This window comes from Nannobrachium achirus, assembly GCF_963921795.1.
Source record: "Nannobrachium achirus genome assembly, chromosome: 12".
Classification (NCBI taxonomy): domain Eukaryota; kingdom Metazoa; phylum Chordata; class Actinopteri; order Myctophiformes; family Myctophidae; genus Nannobrachium; species Nannobrachium achirus.
The window spans coordinates 42,069,757-42,091,695 of record NC_137832.1 but is presented as its reverse complement, the minus strand read 5'-3'; the positions used below and the strand labels follow the sequence as shown (position 1 = coordinate 42,091,695).

The 21,939-nt window shown below is 47.1% G+C and overlaps 2 protein-coding genes across 3 annotated transcripts in view; one reads left to right on the top strand and one right to left on the bottom strand.

Moving 5' to 3' along the window:
• hsd17b4 (hydroxysteroid (17-beta) dehydrogenase 4) overlaps nucleotides 1–21,939 on the bottom strand; it is a 148,283-nt gene that overhangs the window by 35,134 nt on the left and 91,210 nt on the right. The window contains exons 2-3 of one of the 2 annotated variants that reach the window (XM_080738885.1): nucleotides 7,560–7,688; nucleotides 6,047–6,100 (exon numbers count right to left, since the gene is read on the bottom strand). In XM_080738885.1, the coding sequence (XP_080595011.1) occupies nucleotides 6,047–6,100; nucleotides 7,560–7,688 (183 nt within the window). Of the gene's footprint in view, nucleotides 1–6,046; nucleotides 6,101–7,559; nucleotides 7,733–21,939 lie in introns of those variants that run through there. The other variant, XM_080738886.1, reaches the window with a different exon arrangement.
• Nucleotides 12,450–18,611, top strand: prr16 (proline rich 16; the record flags this gene model as incomplete). Its single annotated transcript, XM_080738402.1, has 2 exons — nucleotides 12,450–12,587; nucleotides 17,745–18,611. 2 exons carry the CDS (start codon nucleotides 12,450–12,452, stop codon nucleotides 18,609–18,611), a joined length of 1,005 nt encoding a protein of 334 aa, XP_080594528.1.

Below are 21,939 nucleotides of genomic sequence, written 5' to 3'. Positions count from 1 at the left end.
TGCTAACGATAGGGAAGAAGTCAGCTTTTCACAACAACCAGGGTCGGCCTCGTCTTCCCGTAAGGAAGAAAATAAAGGCCTTAGAAAAGGTATTAAACGTAAACACTCTTCCCCAAGCCGGGGATTGTGTTTCTTATGTAATAAAACCTGTCCCCCGGGTTCCTCGTTGTGTTCCCCCTGCATCTTTAACGAGCGGGGCCAGGAGGGCGTTACGTTTCTGGTCTCTACCGGATACGGAAACGAACCTACCGGATACGGGGGTCACGCGCCTTCCGGTGCGATGGCAACCGGATACGGAATTGAAAGTGCCGGACACGGAGACCCCTCGCTGCGCAGCGAGGTGGCCACCGGATACGGAAACTTCTCTTCTGGGAACGGAACCTCCTCGCGACCCTTTAGTCACGCGGACTCTGTACAACCCCAAGGCTTCTCCTTTGCTCAACAACACGCTGGCTCGGTGTGCGGAGCATTGGAAATGTTGCAATCCGAATCAATGGGTGTTTCGGACGGTGACACGGGGGTACAGGCTACAGTTCGCGGAAGTACCCTTTCTCTCCAGCAAGGTTATTTACACTCGAGCCCGTGGCTTGAAGGCAGAGGCCTTGAGAGAGGAGATAAGCTCGCTATTGCGCAAGGGCGCTATAGTGGAGCTATCTCGGGATCAGAGCCGTCTAGGTTTCTGGAGCCGTTATTTTCTGGTCCCCAAAAAAGGGGGGGGGCTACGTCCGATTATGGATTTACGTGCTCTGAACAAGCACTTGGAAAAATTCAAATTCAGGATGTTGACGTCAGAGGCTCTGATGAGATCAATGAGGCAGGGGGATTTCCACTGTTCAGTGGATCTAAAGGACGCTTATCAGCACGTCCTTATTTATCCCCCCCACAGGAAGTTCCTGCGGTTTGCCTTCGAGGGGCGCCTGTACGAATACACGGTCCTCCCTTTCGGCCTTTCCCTGAGCCCGCGGGTTTTCGTGAAAGTGACCGAAGCGGCCATAGCTCCACTGAGGCGACAGGGGGTCAGACTCGCAAACTACATAGACGATTGGATGATTTCAGCCGCCTCCTGCTCAGAAGCGGCGCGTCATACCAATCTGGTGTTATCACACCTGAAGTCTCTGGGTTTCAACGTCAATTTTGGCAAAAGCATGTTGACACCCTGTCAGCAGATTTCCTTCATAGGGATATCTCTGGACTCGGTGGAGATGTCTGCCCGCCTCTCACCAGAGAGGGTGGACAGATTTCTGGTTTGTCTCCGCTCCTTTCAGCTGAACCAGGTGGTCAGATACAAGGAGTGTATGAAGTTAGCAGGGCTGATGGCCTCAGCGGTGCAACTTCTGCGCTTGGGCAGGTTTCAGATGAGACTTTTCCAGCGGTGGACACTGGCACTCAGGATTTCCTCCCGGCAGGGCTACAGGAAAGTGGTTGTCAGCCAGGTCTGCTTGGACGCTCTGGTTCCTTGGAGGGATCAGGCGTTGTTGACGACTGGAGTCTCCATGGGCGAGGTGGTGTCACGCAAGGTGATTACCACGGACGCCAGCCGCTCGGGGTGGGGTGCCACCCACGAGGGGCGTTCAGCCAGGGGTCTGTGGACTCCGGCTATGTTGGAGTTTCACATCAATTATCTGGAATTGATGGCGATCTACTTGGCGCTCAAGTACTTCGAACCGTTTCTCCAGGGTTGCCATGTCCTAGTCAGGACGGACAACACGGCGGCCATGTATTATCTCAACAAACAGGGCGGCCTATCCTCGCGCACGCTGGATCAGCTGGCTCGGGAGATGGCTCTATGGTGCGTGCCGCGTCTCAGGTCCATCAGGGCCTCCCATGTTCCGGGACTTCAGAACGGCGGCGCCGATCTGTTGTCCAGGGGGGAGCCTCGCTACGAGGAGTGGTCACTCCATCCGGCAGTAGTGAGGCAGATCTTCTCCAGGTTCGGGCAGCCTCGGATCGATCTCTTTGCCTCCCAGGAGAACTCGAAGTGTCCCCTTTACTTCTCAGTAAGGGGGCCTTCTCCCTTGGGGACGGATGCGTTCGCTTACGAGTGGCCGGTGGGCCTTCTCTACGCGTTTCCGCCCCTGCAGCTGATCCTTCCCACGTTGGAGAGGATCAGGTGTGCCAACCTGGAGGTTCTTCTGGTGGCACCATCCTGGGGAGTGTGGAGGTCCTTGATCACCCCACTGCTCTATCGGTCCCCTTGGCAGCTCCCATTGCACAGGGATCTGCTACGCCAGGCAGGGGACGAGATCTTCCATCCAGACCCGCGGGTCCTAGACCTGTGGGTTTGGCCCGTGAGAGGGAGAATCTGCTGGCAGCAGGCTTCTCACCAGCGGTTGTAGCTACTATTCAGAGTGCTAGAACCTCCTCTACTAGGGCTTTGTATGATGGAAAATGGAATGCCTTCTTGGACTGGTGTGAGCTTCAGGATCCTCCTGTGGTGGCTCACTTGGCTCCAGCCCAGAGGGTGTTGGATTTCTTGCAGAACCGCCTGGACCTGGGTCTGGCGTTTTCTACCTTGAGGGGTTATTTAGCGGCCTTGGATGCCTGTCACCTGGGGGTGGCAGGCAAAGGCTTGTCTAAAATCCCTGAGGTGGTCAAGTTCATGCATGGTGTCGACCATTTGAGACCTGTGACTAGAGTGTTGTTCCCTTCTTGGGATCTACAGGTGGTTCTTGTGGGCCTATGCAAGGCACCGTTTGAACCTATTGAGAGTTCCTCCTTGAAGCATTTGAGTTTCAAGACGGCTCTTTTGCTGGCTTTGTCTACGGCAAAGCGAAGTGAGCGACCTTCATGCGCTCTCAGTGAGTCATGATTGTATGAGGTTTCTCAGTAATGACTCTAGGGTTCTTCTTAAACCTCATTTGGGTTTTGTTCCGAAGAACCGCGTGGTCCCGAAGGACCCTGTTGTTCTGACGGCTTTTCATCCTCCTCCGTTTGCTTCGGAGGAGGATAGGCGTCTTCATTGTCTATGTCCTGTTAGGGCCTTGAAGGCCTATTGTGACAGGACGGCGGACAGCAGGTCTACTTCTCAGCTTTTTGTTGTTCTGAATGCTCGGCAACGAAAAGCGGTGTCCACACCAACTTTGTCAAGTTGGATTGTGGACGCTATTAAGTTGGCTTACGCCCGTGCGGGGTCTGAAGTGCCGGTGGCATTTAAGGCCCATAGCACTAGGGGTGTGGTGACCTCTTGGGCTTTGTCCAAGGGGGTCTCCATTAATGAGATTTGTGCTGCGGCGAATTGGTCTTCGCCCTCCACATTTGCGACCTACTATCACTTGGACCTTGCGCTTTCTGCTTTGGCGCATTCGGTCCTGGGTGCTGCTGCCCCATCTACTGTGTAGTGGGACGGCTCTCTTCTCTCCCTTTCCTGGGACAGCGTGCCGCTGTTCCTGGGTGGCTTGGGGGGGACCCTGACTGTTTCCTTATCTTACTGTAGTATTATAAGGCAGACCTATGTCTGCTATTAGTGCATAAGGCAGATCTCGGTCTGTCAGGGTCTTTTTACTGTCTGGACACGCCCAGGCCCTGTGGGTCTGGGTCGGCCGGTTCCTGGGAGGGGTCACGTCGGTTGACGGTGACTCTTTCAGGTTGTGGTCTGGGTTCACGACAGTTCTGTCGGTGCATGGCTTCTCGGGGTGTTTATGAGTCCCTTAGGGGGACCCTGTCTGGAGGTTTGACAATAAACTATTAGGTTCCGAACGGAACCCTGTTTATTTAAAACCGGAGGACAGGGTCCCCCGATTTAAGCCCCTCGGTTCGCTTGTTGCGGGCAGAGGTTAGGGTTAGGGTTAGGGTTAGGGTTAGGGTTAGGGTTAGGGTTAGGGTTAGAGGAAGCTATGCTGGCCCAGGGGGCTTTTATACACTCGGGGGGCGGTGCCCTCGTTTGTGATTGACAGCCCTCCCGACATTTTGTATTTGACGTTCGGGAGCTTATGAGTTTTACTCTGTTGCGCCACCAGATGGCGCTGATATCCCTTAGGGGGACCCTGTCCTCCGGTTTTAAATAAACAGGGTTCCGTTCGGAACCTAATAGTTTAGCAAAAATCTGCCTCACAGTGGCGCTATAACAGGTACAGGCCTACGTGAAAAGTGTGGGGCAGAGATTTTTTTTTTTGGCCTCTAGGAACAGTAGGGGTCAGCAGTGACAATGCTACATACTGTAAGTGTGTGGGAAATTGGCATAATTGCTAAAATGGGAGAAAAGGTGATCCCCCAGTTAGTAGCTAATATGGCCTGAGAAAGGGTCTGGGATTCTTAGCTTTAACTGTTACCTCCGATACCGACTGCGGATAAGCAGTTTGTGTTTATTGTTTTATCTATCAAAACATCATTTGTGTTTAATTTATTTGTTATAAGTTAAATATCCTCAAATAGAAATTGATTATAATTCATTTAGCACTTTTTGTTAAAAGATTGTCTCTGCAATTTTCTAAATTAAATATATAATAGCCAGGATATGTGCCAAGAATGTCTGGAACGCATCAAACTCCACCCATCCAGCTCTTAGCTACAGAACAGTGTAGCTTCTTGTTTTCTATTGTCTTTCTGCCAGTGGGGCCACTTGCTAAATAGTCTCTCGAGACAGACAATTTTCGAATACTTCGTTTAACAGTCTATACTTCGGAGGCTCTGAAAACGAGTAGATTAGTAGTAGTAAAGTGGGAAATGATTGAATAGGGTAAAATAAAGTTCAGTTTGTCTCTTAACCCGAGACCACGGTTCTCAGCAGGAAACGGTTGGAGTGTCCACTCCAGGTGGGTAATGAGGCTTTAACCCAAGTGAAGGAGTTGACAGGTATCTCAGCCAGATAATGGGAGCAGCAGGAAAGGTATGGCGTTCACTGTACCGCAATGTTGTGACAAAAAAGGAGCTAAGCCAGAAGGCAAAGCTCTCGATCTACCGGTCAGTTTTCGTTCCTACTCTTGTCTATGGTCATGACATGCAGGTCATGAAGAATACAATTGTTGACACAAGAGGCCAAAATGAGTTTTCTCTGGAGGGTGGCTGATATCTCCCTAAAGCTGTGTTCACAATGAAGCAAAAAAGCATGAAGCTAAAAGCAAAAACTGGGCATGTCAGAGGTTATGAGTAGCAGCTTTTACTCACGTATCAGCGTGTGTCTGTTGGTGTAGTGTAATAAAGACAAATGTGTGGCTTCACAACGCTAAGGAAAAGCCTGAAACGCTAGTCTACATTAGACATTACATTGAAACTTAAAGCTAAGTCTTCAAAGTGTGACGCTCTAAAGTGAATGGGCCGTAGGGACAGGGCAGTCATCCGAGAGAGACAGAGAGAGTAATCCGAGAGAGACGCTACTCCTTTATGTGGAAAGGAGCCAGTTAAGGTGGTCCCCTAGGGAGGTTTTCGGCACACAACCAGCTGGGAAGAGGCCACGGGACAGACCAAGGAGCAAATGGGGGGGGGGGATTATATCTCCAATGCAGGCCTTGGAACGTCTCATGATCCCCCAGTTAGAAGTAGCTGATGTAGGGGGCACGGTGGTGGGTAGCGCTGCCGCCTCACAGCTAGAGGTTCGATTCCCGCCGGAGGGCGCTGGGGGCGTGTTTCCATCAGCGCCCACACCCTAGGTGGTGTTGGCAAAAGGGCTTTTCTGTGTGGAGTTTGCATGTTCTCCCTGTGTCTCCGAGGGTAGATACCCTCACAAAAACATGCAGTAGTCCTGGTTTCTATAATTCCTCTCCCCTGGCCAGCCAGGGCTCCCCAGGCATGGCAGAGGGAAGGGCAGAACCCAGGATCACAGCTTAGGCAATTGGTGAAAAAATGGGTTACAAAAATCGTGGGATAAAAAAAATTAAAAAAATTAAAAGTAGCTTATGTGGCCTGGGAAAGGGAAGTCTGGGATTCTCTGCTGGAACTGTTCCCTCTGTGACCAGAGTCACCAAACTCCGGATAAAGGGGAACACACACTGGCTGCGGACTTGTTGCGGACATTTTGTTTGCTCATGAATCAACTTTTTTTTTTTATTCATTCAAATTCATTTAGCATTTTGTAGCGAATTATTTTGGACACAGTCAATATCTCACTCACCCACAACTGAAGCTCCTCTCTCACCAAAAGCCAATGCATATTCTCTGCCAAGACCTGAGGAAAGACATTTTAAAACTTGAAAAACAGCAGAGAAATCAAGCCGATACCTGATGAGCAGTAACCCTGAAGATGCTCTTTGGTAGGCAGATATCAAAGACTGAGAAACACTAAAGGCAGCTCATCTGGTAGCACAAATTATAAAAGCCTTTATTACTTGGCTAGCTCATTGTATAACATATAAAACCAACAAGTTTCAGCCAACAATGTCTGGGAGTTACTTCCTCACAGTAGCTGCGTTTACATGACATCTTTCTTCCAATCTGGTTAAAATAAACCCGATTGAAGGTTTTGGATCAAGTGTTTGATCAAGTTGATGTTGACAAGTCGGACGAGTCAAGGGACTTGCACGAGCACGCTCACGTACACAGATATTCCATGCAGATAGACAAAAGAAAATAACCTTTAAAAAAAAAATAATGTGGTTAAACATCACAAATGTAGCCTATACAGTTGTAGCAAAAATAAAGAAATGCCCCAATAAATGGCCAGGATGGAAGATATCAGATTCTAATGCGATTGGGGGCTTGCAGCCACACAAAGCTGGAGATTTCAGCCGCTAAACTGGATCTTTTTGTAAACGGATAAACAAGTGAAGATTTACAAACATATCTGATTCAGTGGAGCTGTGTAGGCATGGATTTTTTAGAACTAGATATTTTTGTCATGTGGACCAAGATATTTTTCTATGGGGAATTGCGGATATACGAAAATCTGAGTTTAGAAAAAGATCCAGATTAGTGTAGCTGTTGCCTAAATGGGTAATCGAAAGACAACTGAAAGTCCTGCATAGAATAGAAACTTCACCAGTTTCCACTTGCCAGTTTCTTTCAGTTTAGTGTCAAATGCAGTCACCTTTTCTTTGTCAAGGCACAGGGTAGCTCCTAAAGCCAATAACTAGCTATCATAAGTACAAAGTTATGTAGACACTAGAGGCTTGAGACCCATGATGGTCACAGTCAAGGAAATTAGACAAAGCAGGACATGCTTGCATCAAGATTATCATAGATGTATTTTATCGAATCTGGACTGATACGAAAGTAAAAGTCAGACTCAATAAAAAAAAAGCATATATGATAAACAGTCTTGATCCAAGCCTATAGCTGCTTCATAGCGGATCAGAGCAGATCACCCAGCGTGCACTCCGTGCGCACTTTAACACACCAGCTCCATGCCACAGATGTACTTTGCTCTCTGTGATAAACCATCAATGAACGTATTGTGGAATTTGTTTTGTGGTAGTTTTCAATAGTTTACGATTGTAAAAGTTAGTATATGAGGATATTACCAAACAATGACATAGAACCAATCCTGGTTATATGAGTCGCTAACAAACGTCACTCGATATAAAGGCAAACTTTATCCACCTGTGAATAACTTTTAACCCACATCGTAATGTGGTTAGCATTACAAGACAATTAGCTATTTATGCTAACTTGTACCAGGATAGGCTTACCTCCCCCGGCTCCCGTGACAAGCACCACCTTTCCATCGAATCTCAAAGGCACAGACATGGTGAACAGGCACTGTATGGATTTAATACAGACTCGGCTGTACGAGGGCAACACAACACAACAACACAACACTGTCTGACACTGACAGCAGCCAGCAGTTGAAGTTGAACTTCACTCTGTCGCTTCCGCAATGGGGAGGGGGCGGGCTGAGGAAAACCAATCAGGAAGCGGAATTCCTATGACGATGCCATCCAGTGTCATGATATGCAAACTATGGGTGGCACGCTCCACTGTTATTACTCTAGTAGTCTGTTATTATAGGCGACTTCTGTGAAATCATTAGTTAGCCGTGAGTCAGTCAGTCAGTTAGTTCGTTATATGCTGCTGCTGCTGCTGCTGCTGCTGCTGCTGCTGCTCATTATCATCATCATCAAAGACAAGTAATCAATTTCATCATCATCATCATCATCATCATCATCATCATCATCATCATTCCTTGGCAAGTGATGATGCATAATAAACTAGGCCTACAGGTGGCTTGGGTACGTTTTCACCACTTTGCAAACACAAAACGTTAAAATCTGAGTGAAACTGTGTGAGTTTCTTCTTCTTCTTCTTCATCTTATTCTCCTTCTTCTTCTTTTCATCCCATATAGGCCTATTAATTAGACAACTCAAAGCCATGAAACAAATCATGCACACACACACACACACACACACACACACACACACACACACACACACACACACACACACACACACACACACACACACACACACACACACACACACACACACACACTGTGTGTGTGTGTGTAGGTGTGTGTGTGTGTGTGTGTGTGTGTGTGTGTGTGTGTGTGTGTGTGTGTGTGTGTGTGTGTGTGTGTGTGTGTGTGTGTGTGTGTGTGTGTGTGTGTACTGAATACCTTTTCTTTACATTATGTTTATTGAGCTTTTTCCAGCACAGAATAGGCAGATGAGATCATTTATCAGTTTTGTCCCCCCGCTCCGACAACTCATCCCAGACAAATATAAATAGTAAAAAAATACGAACACTCAAAAAATAAATAAATACAGTAGCAAATTACGTCAGACTGTGGGCATATCAACTTTGACCAAACCGTTGAATCAATCGATTTCACCCATTCCAGCCGTAAGGCATGGCAGATCCTTAACCAGCTTACTGGCAGGAAAACATCACCCACCAAGTGCCCTGTGACAGCAGATGCCATTGCAGCCCAGCTCCTAAAGAACAGCCAATTCCAAGGGGCAGATAAGAACTTTGCCCGCCTTACACTGCGCAAGGTGTCTTCCCTCTCTAGAGCACCCAGCGTCGATGCTGACATGTCCAGAGACTTTACCATCGCTGAACTTAGGGCAGCCATCGGCAACCTTAGGCAAGGCAAGTCCCCAGGGCATGACAACATCCACCCGGAGTTCCTGATCCACCAGAGTGAGAAAACATCTGCCTGGCTTTGCTCTTTCTTCTCTTCCTGCTTTCAGAGGTCAAAACTACCAAAGACTTGGCGCCGTGCTACTGTCATTGCCCTTCTGAAGCCAGGCAAACCTGCGGATGACCCAAAGGCCTACAGACCCATCTCGCTGCTCTGCGTCCCATTTAAGACCCTGGAGAGGATGATCCTCAGTCGCATAGAGCCAGTAGTGGACCCACAGCTTCCAAGGGAACAGGCTGGTTTCAGGCGGGGCAGGTCAACAGTAGACCAAGTAACTCTGCTCACTCAAGACATCGAGGACAGCTTCCAGGCCAATGAGAAAGCTGGTGTTGTGTTGCTTGACCTAACGGCCGCCTATGACACCGTCTGGCACCGAGGACTTCACCTGAAGCTCCTGAGGACCATCCCAGACCGGCATATGGTGAAGTTCATAATGGAGATGCTGTCCAACCGCAGCTTTACCCTTCGGACCAGCGATGACCAGCGAAGCAGACTGAGAAGGTTGAGAAACGGGGTGCCACAGGGGTCTGTCCTCTCACCACTGCTATTCAACGTCTACATCCATGACCTCCCGGAGACGTTATCCAGGCAATATGGATACGCAGATGATCTGGCCATCATGCTGCGACAACCAACATGGCCAGCGGTGGAAGAGGGTCTTAACCAGGACATGGGCACCTTGGCTGCCTACTTGCGCAGATGGCGTCTGCAACTGAGTATGGGGAAGACTATATCTGCCGCATACCACCTGTGTAACAAAGAGGCAAAGAAGGAGCTGTTGGTGTCTGTCGACAACAATCGTCTGGAACACCAATTTGCCCCCAAGTACCTCGGGGTTCGGCTAGATAGGACACTGTCCTACAAACAACACCTGGAAGAAGTGAGAGCCAAAGTGACATCAAGGGTCTCACTTATCCGCCGCCTCGCTGGCACAACCTGGGGTGCCTCTGCCAGGACACTACGTATCTCGACGCAAGCCCTGGTGTTCTCTGCGGCAGAATACTGTGCCCCAGTCTGGAGTAGGAGCCCACATGTGAAGAAGGTTGATCCTGTCATCAATAATGCCCTTCGGATCATAACTGGCTGCCTGAAACCCACCCCTGTGTCCTACCTGCCAGTCCTAGCAGGAATTCCCCCGGCCAGCCTAAGACGAGAGGCCGCTACCCTCACACTCGCAAGGAAAGCCCAAAAACATGACTGGCATATCTTGCATGAAACAACAACAAAGGCAGTGCCCCCAAGCAGACTGAAGTCCCGCCACCCCTACAACAGGTCAGCTCAAGAGATGCTTGGTTCCATCCCTGAGGACATGTCTGCAAGAACATGGCTGGCAACTGCCTGGAGGCGGGAATGGGAGTCGGCTGAGCCTACAAGTATGCACCATCACATCCTAGACCCGGGAGATGGAGTCGAAGGAGAACACCTACCACGCCGGCAGTGGACCCTGCTGAACCGCCTTCGCACTGGGGTTGGCCGCTTCAAAACACCCATGAAGAAATGGGGCCTGGCAGACAGTGCAGTATGCGAGTGTGGAGAACCCGAGCAGACTGCAGAGCACATAATCACCACCTGTCCTCTGTACAGACCTCCTTCAGAGGCCGGCCTCTTCCAAGTGGGACCAGAGACGAGGGCGTGGCTTTCCAACACTGAGCTGGACATATGACGAAGATACACGAAAGAAGAAGAAGAACTTTGACCAAAAAATGCACAGACCTGGTGGTTGTTTACAGTAAAGTTGGACAAAATGTGTCCATATTTTCCCAAATGTGGAGATGACTGACATCTGACATCATAGATGTTTGACGTCATAGACAACATGATGAGACTGACACAATATGTCCATATATGGGCATTCCCAGATATAGGTTTATATTGATGACATCACAGATCTCCATATATGGGCATAAAAGGGATTGTATTAGTGTGGTTCCCCTAACAGGGCATTTTTCCGTCAGAAGAGCATGAGGTGTGAGTGACAGACAGACAGACTGATGGACGGACAGACAGACAGACAGACAGACAGACAGACAGACAGACAGACAGACATGAGCTGGAGGTTTTGATACTCTCTCTTACACTGCAACAAATGGTCAGAACTTTGCTGGACTTTACATCATCATTTAATACTGAAAGACAAAAGATCAAAGGATCAGACAAGAACACAGTTGTGTGGCCTCACAAGAGGTGAGAGGTCCTCAAGAGATGGTCACATTAAAGCTCCAGTGCTCCACCGAAGACCCAGGTCCAGGGATGGAGATTGTTTTTGTGCAGGGTCAAAGGGGTCAGGGTTAGGCTTTCTTCTCTGATGTCTACCCATCTCATTCAGTTCAAAATGCACTAGTTCACTGATGGGCTGACTATAAAGTTAAAACAACTAGGCTACCTACCTCTGCAGTGGTGACCTGTGACATGAAATGACAACTGAGCCTTTTTCTACAGGCTAGAGCCATACAGAGAGCGTGACAGCAAAGCCTACATCCATGCAGCAAGCAAGAGAGAGAGAGAGAGAGAGAGAGAGAGAGAGAGAGAGAGAGAGAGAGAGAGAGAGAGAGAGAGAGAGATAGTGAGAGAGAGAGAGAGAGAGAGAGAGCTAGTGTGAGACTTGAGAGAGAGAGAGAGAGAGAGAGAGAGAGAGAGAGAGAGAGAGAGAGAGAGAGAGAGCTAGTGTGAGACTTGAGAGAGAGAGAGAGAGAGAGAGAGAGAGAGAGAGAGAGAGAGAGAGAGAGCAAGCAGTCCGCCCGCCCTGACACTAGCAGAGCAGACACACTCCAAGGAGGCTGCGATGGAGGCGGGATGAAATTGACGGGTTATTTTCTGGGGGAAAGTGTCCCTGAAGTGGATCTGACTGCTGTCGGGGTCTGCCCTCGCTGGACCACAGGTCTAAACATTTTGTGAATGGGATTATTTTACAATTTAAGATGTCTGGGAAGATGCATCACAGTACAGTAACGACCGACAGAAAAACGATTTGGATGTCCGTCCGTGCTTGTTTTCTCCTTTCTATTTCACATGTTGTTCATATTTCTTCCTCCTCATCATAATTTCCTTTCCATCTGCATAATAATGGTGAATTTGGAGCTCTTTCGACGTGTATTTCTGCCACGTCAGGTTTTGCTTTTGAACAGGAACGCGGAGAAAGGTAACGGCAGAGGGAGAAACACCGCTTCGCCGACAGTGCAATGTAACAATTTCCTAAGATTATTTTTGATTCGGTCTATTGCGCAGGCGTAGTGGTCGGGAAACAGCTGTCTCCGCGCTCCGCTACATCGTAGCGTGATGTAGGCTGGTGTGGTGTGAGGAGGAGGAAAGTGAACGGGAGAACAGGAGAGTGAAAATGCACTGTCTTCTTCTGGCAAAGTGGCACCACTGTGTGCGGAGGAGCCAAAGGATTTGATTGAGATCCTTGACGAAACAGAATCCGTGGCCACAAACTGAAGAATGTCAGGGACACCAAATGCAGAAGCCGAAGGGGTTACCGTCTCCAAAGTACAAGTGAAGAGGGAGATCAAGACAATCGTGGAAAATTTGGAAACCATTCTTGGAGACCTTAAGGATGTGGCCAAGGAACTCAAAGAGGTAAACAAATAGGTGCCACTTTTGTCTGCCTTTAAAAAGTGTTTCATGTGTGGGATGGATGGTGTGTCGTTGTTCCATAGGCCATGCTGGTCATTTCAAAGCACATTTTGTCATGAGAGCGCCATGGACGGCTGTCATATAGCCCCGCTGGGGCCTGAAATGACAGCGCACGCACGCACACAAAAGCATATTCACTTGCACGCGCGCGCGCGCTGACGCACACACAACATGGCAAGCTCCTCCCCCGTCGCTCATATTTGTGTGATCACTGTCGCCGATATGAGAGACTCTTGGGACATGTCACATGCCTGCCGACATGCAGGCTTTAATTAAAGTAAGAAGAAAAGCAATATCACGATTAATAGTTAATGGTGGAGTTGGTTAATCCAGGACAGCGCTTTGCATTGCATTTCATCATCTTAATGCTGACTGCTGACAATAGTCTCCTGCCAAATTATACCCCCCCACACACACACACACACACACACACACACACACACACACACACACACACACACACCTCCATCCCCTCTCTTTCAATCTCCTTTCTGTTTCCCATACTGTATTTTCTCTATCTCTGTCTTATGCATCTTGCTCTCATGTTCTCTCCCTCTCTTTCTCTTTATCTCTCTCACTCTTTCTTTCTCTCTCCAGTCTCCAGACACCTTGTTAAAATATCATGGCACTCCAATTGCTCTCAGACGGCACACATAGCATTTTTAAATAGATCCAAGAGAAACAATTTCTTTCCAGTTTTTCATCCATATGCACTTGTGCAGCCGGTTGCTTTAGACACTGCGTTTTCTTCCTTTGGTGTCAATCACAGACAGTCCCCGGTGTTCCCCCCCTGTCACCAGAGCACAGTGGGCTTCAACTTAACCTGATTTTATGTTTATGTTTCTCCGTCGGCCAAGTAGCGAGCATCCGGCTTTGCTGTGCTGAACCTCTCACCCTAACATGAAAGCCTCATCATCCTAATAGAACCCTATTGCCCACAGCAGCCATGTGAGTCCTACATTATGGATGGGATGTGGGTACACAACATCTGTCTGCAAGTTCTCCCTGTCTGCTTCACGCCTATCATTTATACTTTGTCATTATGTCAACTAAAAAAACATGACGTGATGTGTTACTTGTAAAGCAGGGGTCTTCAACGTTTTCAGGCCAAAGACCCCTTAGCTGAGAGAGAGAGATGAAGCAGGGACCCCCTCTACATAGTGTATAAATGTGTGATGGAGATTTTCATCAACTTCATAGATACAGATTCATAGACTTTTTTGACAGCACTGTCATCAGTCGATATTTTGCAAACTTGACCTTTCACTATGTACTTGGTCTACTCTTTTTTACCTCTACACCAAACCTATTGGAAAAATAGCCACTCTACAAGCTCTCAACGCCTCGCACTGCGAGGCGTTGAGAGCTTGTAGATCTGCTATTTTTGGCTTAAGTTCTCCTCAGAATAGGGATGCAAGGGTTCAAGTTGTTAATTTAAAATAATTATCACACAAGGATTTGGCGGCCCCCCCCTGTAGTAACTCTAAGGACACCCTAGGGGTCCCGGACCCCTGTTGAAGACCCATGTTGTAAAGTGTTCGTTTATGCAACAAATTATGAATGAGGTTTCACTCAACTGTCTGTGTTTTACCTATAACTCAACTCTGTGCCCTCTTTGTCTGTTTTATACTGTATTACAACATCTCACAACAAGCACCGGAGGCAACAGAGAATAAGAGGGCATTTCTTTCAATATTTCTTTCATGTGGTGTGTGCCTTTCTTTTGTTTTCGCTTGCAGGAAAATCATGTACACACACACTCACACACACACACACACACACACACACACACACACACACACACACACACACACACACACACACACACACACACACACACACACACACACACACACACACACACACACTACATACCTTGGGGCAGTATTGTAATCAAAGCCAGTGTTGGGATATAATCCATTTGAAATACACTTATCTGGTACCTCAGACAGGGATGGATGGGAGCCTGGTGCTGAGGGCAGCCCCATCCCAGATGCTTGGCACACCCACAGTCAGTCTGCCCAATCTACAGCATGGGGCACACACTGGTATTAATTCTGTGTGTGTGTGTGTGTGTTGTGTGTGTGTGTGTGTGTGTGTGTGTGTGTGTGTGCGTGTGCGTGTGCGCGTGCGCGTGCGTGTGCGTGTGTGTGTGTGTGTGTGTGCACACGCATATAGTGTGTGTGTGTGTGTGTGTGTGTGTGTGTATGTAAATCATCCTTAAAGACAGCATGGAGAATTTTGATCCAATAACACCCCATTGACAAATTTCTCTCTCTCTCTCTCTCTCTCTCTCTCTCTCTCTCTCTCTCTCTCTCTCTCTCCCTCTCTCTCTCTGTGTGTGTGTGTGTGTGTGTGTGTGTGTGTGTGTGTGTGTGTGTGTCTGTCTGTCTGTCTGTCTGTCTGTCTGTCTGTCTGTCTGTCTGTCTGTCTGTCTGTCTGTCTGTCTGTCTGTCTGTCTGTCTGTCTGTCTGTCTCTCTCTCTCTCTCTCTCTCTCTCTCTCTCTCTCTCTCTCTCTCTCTCGCTCTCTCGCTCTCTCTCCCCCCCAATCTTCCAGTCTTAACCATTAAGGTGGTCCCCTTGTCCAACCCCTACATTCTAATTAATTAACTGCATTCTCACTGCTGTACACTTGGTACATTAACCAACCAATACACGTGTGATTATGAAAATAACTACATTCCCAAGACACCGTTCACTATGTGCTTTAAGAATAGCTGGCTCAGTGTAAAGTACCTTATCTTTCCCTCCCAGAGTCCAGGCAAAATAATCCTGATTTCCTGAGACTTGACTCAGGATTATCTTTGCCCTTGTACATCCATATAATGTTAAAGGAGTCACAATAAATTATGCCGTTCCCGTAACAGTGTGTGTGTGTGTGTGTGTGTGTATGTGTGTGTGTGTGTGTGTGTGTGTGCGTGCGTGCGTGCGTGTGTGCGTGCGTACGTGCGTGCGCACGCGTGTGTGTGAAGGGGGTGTAATCGTTGTTGATTTTCCAACTAAAACTACTGTTTGTTGTCCCCGAGGCTAAATTCCTTACGAAAACATGTCAGTTCAATCCCTACACCCTCCAGCTATTTTCGTTGCTATTTTCTTATTTTCCTAGTGATGCCTGCTCATAATGTGGAGTGGATGAGATGTGATCACTTGTGTTAGAGAAGTGAATAGCCGAAGGCCACTTGCTTACAAACATTTCTGTACTTTATGTGGGTTGTGTTTTTAAAGCTGTCCTAGGGTGGCCTTTTAGACTGGTACAGGCTTATTGAATCAGATGTAATCAACCATGAATCATGTAGTCTATGAGATGACATGTTTTCTTGCAACATGCTCAGTGCATGTGTAGAGCATGCATTGGTGTGTATATACATACTGTATGCAGTGTGGCTGTGTGCCCTACTCTCCTCTCTCAGAGTTAAAGTAACACTGAGGATGTAGACTGTTGTGCATACACAAGCACATACCCACATTGTTGTGCATACATAATCACATACCCACATAGAGTAATCCCATCACACATGCAAGCACACACACACACACACACACACACACACACACACACACACACACACACACACACACACACACACACACACACACACACACGCGCGCGCACTTCTTCTGAAATGTATTGTTTTGCTGTATTACTCATCTCTACCTTATGGAGACTCCATCTGGACTTGATACCAAAAAGGAATTGGATAATTTTCCTCCTTCTGGTTCGGTTGGTTGTCATTCTATACATTTTGTCTTCTGACTTTTCTCTCTGTATTTACTTTTCTCTGGCCTCACACTGGTTGGGTTCAGAAAATATGAACCTTTTGCTGTTGTTGCCTTTTAGCTGTTGTCTTTGTTTGTTTTTTTTGTTTTGTTTTTTCAAGCTTTTGCCCAATGTTAGACAGAAGCGACCTATTTATTTTATAACTGGACCATCTACCTTTTGTTATATCCCAGACCATTGCTCATTTCATCGGCTTTACATTCTTTGTTACTGGACTCACAGGATTATCACTGCTGGCTGGTGGTGTTATTTATCTTTGTTCTGATGGTGCAGGGATTGTGGGAGTTTATCACTTCAGTCAGACTGGCGTACTCATGGCTGTTGTCATAAATCCTGCTGATATTTCCCCTCTCCCTGGTCACGTTGTCATAGTGATATCTCAATCAATCTTTAACCTCATAAATCAATCTCTTGAGTAAATGTGTGTCTTTTGCACATGTTGATACAGGTGAGTCACTAGACGCTTAAGGAGAGAACCGGATCATATGTTGCCCCGATTTGAACTCAATCGTATGGCAGCGTCCCACACCGAAGGTTGACGATCTACGACCTTACTATCTTATAGATCTGCTATTTTTTGGATCATGTATTGTTCTCAGACATATTCTCAGGTGCCACAGCGATTCTTATTTTTTTTTTCTCCCAAGTAATCACTGTCACAGCGATGCTGAGTTGGCAACATGTTCAGGTTGTCTCATGGTGGGCTATTTCCTTCTCCTGCATTCTTTCAGTGTGTAACTTATGGGTAACTCTGAATCATCCATCCTGTCCTCTTACCTGTCAGAGTGGCACTTCCTCTTCCTGTCCCCAGGTTGTGCTAGGGGTGAGCGATATGGTGATAAATATCGTTGAGACGATACAATGTCTCCACGATATGCCTTTTCAGAGATATCGTATATATCGTGATACAACGAGGGAGCCTTATAAAAAATCCTGTTGAATTGTTAATACAGAGATTCTGCATTTATACCTGCATTTGTCTAAATCAGTAGTTCTCAAACTTTAAAATGTAAAGGTCTCGCCTTAACTCTGACAGTATACAAATGAAACCAAATGGACCCTTACGGGTCCATTTGGTTTCATTTGTATACTGTCAGAGTTACATACTTGTAAGGGTCAATTTATACCTCCCAAAAGGAACCCAGAGAGTCCCTGGACCACTGGTCTAAATGGTCTGTTACTCCTTTGTTACCTTGAACTGTAACTTGAAAAATAACCATAAAAAAAACAACATGAAAAATAACTGTGATAAGATTGTGTATCGTGATACAGCTTGGGAAAATATTGTGATATTGTATTTTTCCATATCGCCCACCCCCAGGTTGTGCACGACATCGATACCCTGACCTGCGACCTGCAACTGGAGGAAGACGGCCTGACGGACAGCTCCAAGACAGACACGCTCAACTCCAGCTCTAGTTCCACCACCACCACCACCACCACCGCCTCCAGCTTCGAGATGAAGATGAAGATGTGCCACGACGACTACATCTTCCGGCTGCCGGCTGCCCCCATAGCCCCTGTCCCCGTCAGCCTCCCGGCGGTGTTGACCGTGCTCAAGAAAGCCCACCCGCCCTTGCCGCCGCCCAGACTCACCCCTCTGAAGACTGATGAACACAACACAAAGAATCTGCCTCATCCCACATTAGTGCTATCAGGGAATCTATCCAAGGCCAACGGGGCCCTGTTGAGGAACGGCGTTTTCCCGGTCAAACCGAGCAGAGAGCTGTTCTGCATGTCCAACGACGGCAGGTTCTCTGAACCAGGCCTCGTGCCCACGTTGCCCAGGCCCATGCCGCTGCTCCGCCACAAAACAAACAAATGCCCAAAGGGGCCCGGCAGAGAGCCGCGGGAGCGAGAGAGAGTGCGTTTCAGTGAGAAGGTTCAGTATCATGGGTACTGTCCGGACTGCAACCTCCAGTACGACGTGGACGACACAGATCTCCACTTGCAGGCCGAGATGAGTGACCTGAGGCTCAGCCCCATGCACTGCTGCTCTTCCTCGAACTCCTCCTCGCCTCCTCACATGCTTCCTCATGAACTCCTGATGGAGAACGGCGGCCTCTCTGTCAGCCACAGTTTTCCGCCCCCGACGGTGAACGTCCCTCCGCCGTGTGTGCCTCCTAATCCGCCGTCGGTCAAGCCACAGAAAACCATCCTGCGCAAATCGACCACCACCACAGTTTGACGCTGAAACCCCCCTGTTACCCTATCCAATCTAAACATTCCTCAATTATTCATAGTGTTTTCTACATTTACAAGACCTTTTCCACTCTGGTCGAACACTGGATTATCCAAACGGCGAGGTGAAGAGCGGGTGGTGAATAGAAAGTGAGAGGTTGGAACGAAGGGCAAGAGGAAGAGAGAGAGAGAGAGAGAGAGAGAAAGGCATCGCCGTGGGCACTGCGATGTGCAGGCAGAGAGAAGAGGAGCAACCGGTGAGTGTGTGTGTGTGTGTGTGTGTGTGTGTTTGAGTGCCTGTGTGTGCCTGCATGTGTGCGTGTGTGCGTTTGTGCGTGTGTGTGTGTGTGTGTGTGTGTGTGTGTGTGTGTGTGTGTGTGTGTGTGTGTGTGTGTGTGTGTCAGAGAGAGAGAGAGAGAGAGAGAAAGAGAGAGATAGCGAGCATTTGCATGTGTGTGCATGCGCTCACACTTCGCAGGTGTGCATACTGCATACAAGCACATGTGTAATTCTATATCTATCCATATTGGCCCATGTGTACAACAGGTCTAATTTACATTTTAAATGGCCAACTACACTGCACTGCAATATTCATTAGAGTTATATTGAAGGGGGTGTAAGTGTGTTACAATAAGTGTTCTAAATTCTGATAGCAATCATTACTAGGCTGTAGAGTGTTTCTTCAGTATCAAGGCCAGGGGTCTCCTCATCTCAACATCTCTTTAACAGAAACAACGCGTTTTGAGGTCAGGATACCAATTTCATTCAATCAGGGGAGAGATCTCTTACCAGATACTGGATAAACAAGTGAAATCGGACGTGATTAAACAAAATAATTGAGCAGACAAAATTGGAATTGAAACACAATAAAATGTAATCTGATAAATCATGTGGATATACCATATGATGTGGAGTTCTCTCTCCTGACTGGATATAATGGTAACTAGCGAAAACGGCCGACCCTGTCCATGAGAGGTCTGTGTGTCTGTCTATCTGGAGCTTATCTTGCAAACCACTGCACTGATCAGCGCCAAACCTACTGTATTTGCACAAGCTGCCAGTAGGCCACATAAGTACCACTATTTTGTTTTCTTTTCACATACTGCATGCCACCGCCCGTTTATGCATTTATTGTTCTAGGTCAGAGAACCAGCAAAAGGGAACATGTTTTTTGTTAACTTCCTTAAGTCCTTGTTACTTGCGCAAGCAGAGAGCGCAAGTACTGCGATCGTCTGGGTATGTATGTATGTATGTATGTAATATGTATGTATGTATGTATGTATGTATGTATGTATGTATGTATGTATGTATGTATGTATGTATGTATGTATGCACAGTACGTCGGTGTGTGTCCTCTCTTGTTTAAGACCGTAGCCCAATCAGGGACCAGCATCTCTGGCAACGTCATCATTAACAGGCAATGAGGGACCAGTATTCTTGGTGATGCCAGTGGTGATGTCATTGGCATCACCAAGTGGTGAGAGTACCTCATGACGTCTCTACTTCAATCCCAAAGAGGATTTAGACTAGCAGTTGTACCAGGTAGTCTCAGCATTTAGAACAGTAGTTGTACTAGACATTAGTCATAATATATACGTTTATTTTATTTTTTTATTTTTTATTTTTTTATGTGAGTGCACCTCATGGCATGCTCTGCTTGCACAGAAGTAGGCCATACATGGCCTTCTTGTGCACAAGACGCAAGTTGGCATCTCAACAGAGTGCATTTCTAGTTTTTTTTTTGGCCTTGCTGCTCTGGCATTTGGCGTGTGTTCTCAAAAGCTGACATAAGCCTGACAAACATCAAATGTCAAGTGCCTTGCCTGTAAAATGATGAAATGCCAGGCCTGGTGTGAGATATGATCTACACATTTCAACGTGAAGTTGATGATAAAGTTGACCACTTCTGTATCTTAGTTACTTCTCTCTTTTTAATCTTTTTGTCATCAGTATCCTCCCATATTGGGGAAGGAAACAGCTCAAGATGTCAATATGTATTAATTCCATAAGCCTGTGCAGATACTATAGTTTCGTCTGGCACTGTAGAATGTCATGCTGGGGCCTTTTAGTTTGTCAGCGGATTCCTCGCGACTCGTGTCAGTGCAACCACACTTGTAATGTCCCAGAATTGCACCTTTCTTGTTGTACTTGTTGTCAGAGTTATCGTTGTGTACCCGTTGTCAGAGTACCTAGTGTGGTACCCGCTGGTACTATACTAGTAAGACGCCTCAGGGCGACAAGCAATAAAGGGCAAGGTCGCACCATCTGGCCAGTGATGTATATCGGACCAGTTACCCATATATGAAGACCCCTGGTACCCATACAGTATATGGAGATACATGTACTGTATATGGAGATATGCTATGAGAGCCGAAACATGCTTACTCAAGTTATTCGTTGTGAAAGTCCTATGACTTCTATGACATCTGACATCATACATACAATCCCTTTTATGCCCATACATGGAGATCCCTGTCTGTAGAACCAGCCACACAAATATGGGCTGTCTTATGTGGCCGATGTGGCCTCCATATAGGCTTATGGGCATTCAGATATGAAGTCCTGTTAGATATGGGCTTAATATTGAGGACATCAGGGATCTCCATGTATGGGCATAAAAGGGATTCTATTAGTTTGGTTCCCCTGCACAGTGAAGTCAGAGTGTGATGTCAAGAGTGATGTGTCAGGGGAACCACAGTGTCAGGCGTTATAGACAGAGATACTGGTCCTTGCTGGCCGCACACACACATCATGTTTACATGTAAGGTCAATTGGTCGGATGGTGCCCGGGTTAGTTAAAAATTCAATTTATAAGATTGTTGTACCAGTTTAAATAGCAGATCTACAAGCTCACAAAATTGTGAACTTGTATGTACAGTATCTATTTTCTCTATTGTCCTGTTTTACCCATTTCTCAATAGGGTGCTGCAGACAGAATATATATTATGTCTATTTGGGTGTCCTTGACATGGACATCTTTGGGAACCCCTGTGTAATTAGACTGTGTAACTGATTACTCAGTGACTAGGGGCACTAGACAAATTAGGTATCCCTTGTCTCTACATCTTTTCTGTCAGAGTTATGGGGTAAGGTGGAGGGAGGAAGGGAGAGAGAGAGAGAGAGAGAGAGAGAGAGAGAGAGAGAGAGAGGAGAGGAGGAGGAGGTTGAAGTGTTAGGTGGAATTATGGGCTTTTTGTAATCGAGCGCTACATCTGCTGATAAGGCGAGCTTGAAGAATCCTTTTTATATGTTTAAAACCTCTGTGAGGGACTGAGCCCTCATTTGTCTATTTTGTCCTCATTTGACAGTATGACCCAAATGGAACCTACAGCCAT